The sequence below is a fragment of the Pyrgilauda ruficollis genome, unplaced genomic scaffold, assembly GCF_017590135.1.
Source record: "Pyrgilauda ruficollis isolate IOZ18807 unplaced genomic scaffold, ASM1759013v1 scaffold19, whole genome shotgun sequence".
Classification (NCBI taxonomy): domain Eukaryota; kingdom Metazoa; phylum Chordata; class Aves; order Passeriformes; family Passeridae; genus Pyrgilauda; species Pyrgilauda ruficollis.
In genome coordinates, this window is record NW_024518095.1 from 9,877,428 (window position 1) to 9,883,427 (window position 6,000).

At 39.4% G+C, this 6,000-nt stretch overlaps 1 protein-coding gene across 1 annotated transcript in view; it reads left to right on the top strand.

Annotated features, from left to right (window-relative positions):
- Positions 1–4,959, top strand: part of SYT1 (synaptotagmin 1) — a 212,648-nt gene extending 207,689 nt beyond the window's left edge. Inside the window, exon 9 of the mRNA XM_041465580.1 lies at positions 1,843–4,959. Within this exon, the coding sequence (XP_041321514.1) occupies positions 1,843–2,049 (207 nt within the window). The 3' untranslated portion in view covers positions 2,050–4,959. The remainder of the gene's footprint in view (positions 1–1,842) is intronic.
- The last annotated feature ends 1,041 nt before the right edge of the window (positions 4,960–6,000 follow it).

Consider the following 6,000-nt stretch of genomic DNA (forward strand, 5'->3'; position numbering starts at 1 on the left):
TTGCCATGCAGCTGCTCCTTTAATATGTGGTACAAAGGCAAAGTGATGCTCACATTTCTCTGTAGGTTTAGTCCAGAGATCACAAGGGGAGAATCATCTCCAAGTTAATTATCTGAGCTGGCTGTTCTTTACGTCTTTGTAGAGCAAGGAAAAGGATCCTTCATTTACCGTGCTCATTTATGTCTCATGATTAACATTAAAAAAAAAAAAATAGTAATAACTATCCCCAAGCTTCTAGGTACAGCAGGCAAGCATTTTTTTTTGTAGTGCAAAAAAATAGTCTCATGCTTACTTTTTACATCTGTGAATGTACCATGTATTGTAAAACATAACTGTTCATTTGGGGAGGTACCATTAAAAGTGAGTGTATTGCAAACAGCAACACTCACTTTTACAAATGTAATTCTGGCACCTAGAAATACTTGCTTCAGAATATTGCCTTTTATTGCTAGTGCTCAGGGGAGGGAAAATCTTGAGTTTGATTTATACTTTTGTCATCAGCAACTATATAAATACTTAAGTGCCTGCTGGAATCATCTCTTTCTCTGGCTCAGTGAACTGTACAGTCCTGAAAGGAAATGGACTTTATAAAATAAACCTCATGACCCTGGTCTTGCTACTTCTAAAAGATAATCCTATTACAAGCCCTGATATTAATCATTCTAGTAAGAGGTCTAGATTGTAGATATACTTAAAGCTTTAAATTTAAAAGCCCCGTTCTAGAGAATAGAGGATTTTTTTCTGGAAATGTGTTTCAGGGCATTCTTCCTTCTATTCAGGAAGCTGACACTGGAATCAGGAAAAGAACTGTATGCTCATTGTTAAAAATAAAGCTCTATAAGGAGAAGTGCTTACAGTTTTGTAAAATAAGAGTGAAAGTCTCAAGTGGTGTTACAGGAGAACACCACTCCACTGAAGGCATAGCTGTTTATGCTTTTCTGACAATTATTAAAGACCTGAAAGAGAGGAATTGTGTGTATGTGCACACAACTACAAACATAAATGCCTGGCTCAAACACTTCCCAGTGTTCCCCAGCCTAAATGGATGGAAAATTGTCTACGAGCTGTGACAGATGGGCTCACACAAACCATGTGGGACCTGTTTAACCCTGTTTGCCAGAGGTCACCATTCCTACAGAAGTGGCACTGCAGCATCAGCTCAGTCGTAGGCTGTGCCCATGTCAGAGCCCTGACACACCAGGGGTTTATGCATCCATTCCAGCTCCCTTAAGCAGCCAGCCTGTTTCCTAGATTTCTCTGTAAATACACAGAATATACACAGTATACACACATGCTTGTACATGGGCACAAGTGCTCACATGTGCATAGAGACAAGAACACGTGTGTGTAGTAACCATAAGGGCTTTCTAAATTTATCTGAAAATACCTGACTAGCATACTGGATGGATGGGTCAGAGTTGCTAAGAAGTAGAAAAACAACTAACAGAATGGAGTACATTTGCATTGCAAACATAGAGCTATTTGTGAATGTTAGTTGTTAACTTATTTACTTAAAAAATAAGGGTGTGTAAAATTGCACAACTTTTGAATTAACTCACCTGTAAGTTGTTAAAGGAAAACAATTTCCATATGAATCTATTCAGTGCAAGGGGGCAAGTTTCAAGCTAACAGGGAGGTGGTAAACCTGATTTTATTTGGAAGGCTCACAAGGAGCAAAAACAAAAGTTTGAATTTGCCTCTCATTAGGGGAATCTAGAATCTACTCCAGCTGTCAGACACTTCCCCCTTCATGACTTCTCCGTGGCTGGCTGTCCCCACATTCATCCCTGCCAGCCTTCCCCTTACTGTCACGCTCACTGCTCTTTCTCTGTCTCACTACAGAAAGTGCAAATTGTTGTGACTGTTTTGGACTATGACAAGATTGGCAAGAACGATGCCATCGGGAAGGTCTTTGTGGGCTACAACAGCACCGGCGCGGAGCTGCGGCACTGGTCAGACATGCTGGCCAACCCCCGGCGGCCCATCGCACAGTGGCACACCCTACAGCCCGAGGAGGAGGTAGATGCCATGCTGGCAGTCAAGAAGTAAATTAAATTAAGTCAAATTAAATTAAATTAAATTAAATTAAATTATGAAGAAGAAAAAGACGAAGAAGCCTTTCTGCATTTGCCCACATAGTGCTCTTTAGCCAGTATCTGTAAATACCTCAGTAATATGGGTCCTTTCATTTCCAGCCATGTGTTCTGACACAGATCAGTTGTACTTTAAAAATCCCATTTTAATTTGCACAAATTTAAATGTAGAGAGCCTTTTAAAGGCGCTTCATTTCACCACTGCCCGCCCCAGATCTACTCTTCTTTTAAGCAATATGATGTGTAGATAGAGCATGACAGAAATTATTTATTGTATCACACAGTTGTATATATACATCAGTATGCTGAGAATTTATTTCTAGTTTGTGTATTTGTATGTTGTAAGCGTTTCCTAATCTGTGTATATCTAGATGTTTTTAATAAGATGTTCTATTTTAAATTATGTAAATTGACTGAGATATAGGAGAGCTGATACTATATTATAGGGTAACTATTGTATCGTCTGCATTCCAGAAAAAAAAAATATCCAACTTGTAAGGCACTAGTAGTGTTACACTGACATCTTAAAGGACAACTTAAATCTGAGCTTTCAACTGGACCATCCTAATAACACACTTCACGTCCACAGTGAATCTTGGAGGGTCAAATCCAATTGGGTAGACTTCTTTCACAGGCAACTTAGCATGATCTGAGCAGTTCCATGGTTGATCTCATGGAGATGTAGCCAGAAGCCAGGATATAATTTTTTTGTATATATTCCAAAGCAAACACACAACAGACTGAAATGGCTTTAGATTCAAAGCTGAGGAAGCAGTTCCACAGGAGGCAACAATTTCATCTAACATACAGAGACAGACCACTGCAGAAGTGCAGGGAGGGGGAAGAGGGAAATGCGGCAGTAGTAAAATGCTGCCACGAAAACAAGAGTAGCTCTCCATTATCACCTTTATACAAAATTTGCATACTGTGAATTCCATCCACAATTTCACATTATAATGAGTTTGCACATTAGACTTTGTAACAAAATATTTTATGATACTAACTCAGATTAGAAGGAATGCAGAATATTTTTTAGACACAGCCGTGTGAGTTTATTATACAAAATAGTTTCATGGTAAACAGACAGTATTGTAATCCCATCAGAAGATGACAAAATTTAGCCATAGTTCTAAATGCACTTCAAAGTAAGCCAAAAGAGAACAGCTAGTGACCTTTTATATACTATTTATACTTAAGTTTTAATTTGTCCTTTAAAAAAAAAGTGAAAACAAAGAACAAGTTCTAGAAAACTGAAGCAACCTCTTCTGTATACTAGATGCTCGTTTCAGGAGGAGTTTTTAAATGTTTTAAATGTTATTATGTAGTAAATGGCACTATTATGAAGCTATTAGTCATTCCATAAGAGTCTTGAAAGACTGCTCTGTGTATCACTGTGACTGCCGTGTGTGCTTAGAAATGTAGTTTTCTCAGTGGATAGCAATCAATTTATTCCGTAGTGATATTGTAATAATACTGCCATTCCCTTCTACTGCACTGCCGAAGGAACGCATAGCACAAGCAGTTCCAGTTGTTACGGACCAATGTAGAACTGGAGAGCTATGCAGGGGACAAGGATGCTCTAGTGAATGGGTTGACCACGCAGCATTTTGTCAAGCTCTGTGCAATACTCTACGTTTCCAAGCGCCCTCGCCCCTGCTGCTTTCCCGTAGAGTCATCTTACAGCTCCCCAGCATGGCACCTCCGCTGCACCATCTCATCAAGTCATTCAGGGCATCACCTCTAGCTCATGTACCGTCCTGGGAGGCCCCTCGCTTATCTTTCCAAGCTGTGAATATATTTATAATGCTTTGAAGAGGTCATTATTTTCAGCAATGCAAATTACCCTAGAAATGTGGAAATGCTATTGCTTTTGGAGGGCGGCATGAGAATTAACCATTAATGTTCTTATCAGTCTTCTGTGTCTAACAAAGATGAATGTAATCGGAGAACTGTGCACTGCAAACTGAATTCCACAGCCTCCCTCAAGGCTCTGCTTCTGGGAGAGGTGTGACAGTCTCACAGGTCAGTGCAGGGATGGCCAAGCATCCCTGGTTTTCAGTACTTTGATGGTAAAAGCAGCAGCAAAGTACTGGGAGGAGAACAAAAGCCTGTATCTCTCCCCACCTCCAAAAGTGAGAATAGCAAGATCCATTTTCTTTCTTTTTTACATGAAACATAGAAAAAACACAAGCGAGACATTTTCTGATAGAAACAGGCACATACATGCAAAGCATCAAGCTGGAATATTTTAAAATCTTATCCTTAAGGACCAAACCCCACCAAAGAGAAGAAATAGACAGTCAGCTTTCCAGCCTAAGAGCTTCATGGTCTCCAGCTTTCAGTTACTCATTCAGGATAGCTGCAGGTTCAAAGTGCCAGGACTGACTTACTGTGTTAAGGTATTCTTAATGCTTTCTCTTCCTACACTGCCAGACTGAACGTCACCCTAGAACTGGTTTGTAAGGTACAATGATTCTCAGAGACTGAACCTGCCGTGTGACCAAGATGACATTTTTCATCCTCAAAGAAGCCACATGTACCTTTCTGACAAAGCTGTGTGAAGTATTAGAATCTGATGCTGTAGAAAGATCCTAGTTGCCTTTGTGTATATTTACTGCCTGCTTGAGTGTTTCTCTGTGTGGGTTTTCTCTGTATCTTGTAGAAATGTTTGGGGTGTTTTATCCTGCCATATCGCTCGTGGCCCGCGAGCTGACAACTTTAGCCGTATTTTACCTTCATTTTTGATGAGGTGGTTTATATTTTGTTTCACTTTGTGTAGTGACTCCCCACAGTAGAGTTTTCCAATTGTCGTTAAAATAACATACATATTACACAGATATTCAATAAAAATGTTTTATTTCCTGTTGATGTTCTGGTATTTCTCTTTTGATCTAAAATTTTGAAAAGACAATTCACTCCAGGATTTTCACACAATCACATACTTTGAAGTGTCACAAGTGAAACAGCACAGCACGTTTCGAGGGGCTGTGAAAAGCTGCTTTCATCAGTAAGACAGTCACAGCCAGCAGCGCTACAGTAGATGAATTCTCCACCTCTGTTGCAGATGAAGCACTATTACCTTGTTTACCCAGGAGCCTGATTATTTGCCTCAAAAACCATCATCCTCTATCAAAACATGACCATGACAAAAACTCCCAAGTAGTTTCCTACACATCAGTATTCTCCCAGACAATTGTGCTAAAGCTGTGGTTGAAGTTTTCCTTCGGAGCAAGATGCTATATTTTAACCTACATCCAAGTGCTACTTCTAAGATGACCATAAAATTAAACCTCTTGTAGACTAAAGATCATTAAGTAAGTGCTTAAACTATGGGGGAAAGGTGCAGCAGGGAGAAGGTATTTCAGGTTCTATAAGCACCAGCCATTTTTGCAGCTTTTAGGAATACCAAGAAGACATCTTTGTCAATCAAAACCAGTTCTTTCAACGGAGTAATCAGTTAAAGTCAGTCATTACAACTAATGTAAGGAAAAATGCTTCATATAATAGCTGTTATACTAAGTGGGGAAAGCAGCAAAAATTACCAATTTTATTCAGCTCATTTAACCCCTAATCAACTGTCAAGGAAAACATTCTTCCCAACTGTCAGATTGTTACCAAAGTGTCTGTCTCTCGATCGCTTTTCACATCATGAGTCAATGAAAGTTAATTGCCTGTTAGTTGTGCAAAGCAAAAAATTAAACCAGTTTATTTTTTATTACTCTAACAGCCCTGTTTTATTTATTTAGGCTTTACCATTTCCACTCCAGGCTGCCAGTTCAGTTTTACACATAGTGACCTGCTTTTCAGAACATGAACCTACCAAATGCACATCCAGCCCCACTTTTCAGTATCCGTTCAAGAACTGTTGCTCATCTAGGCACTGAAGAAAGTATGAAAAAGGAGTTTT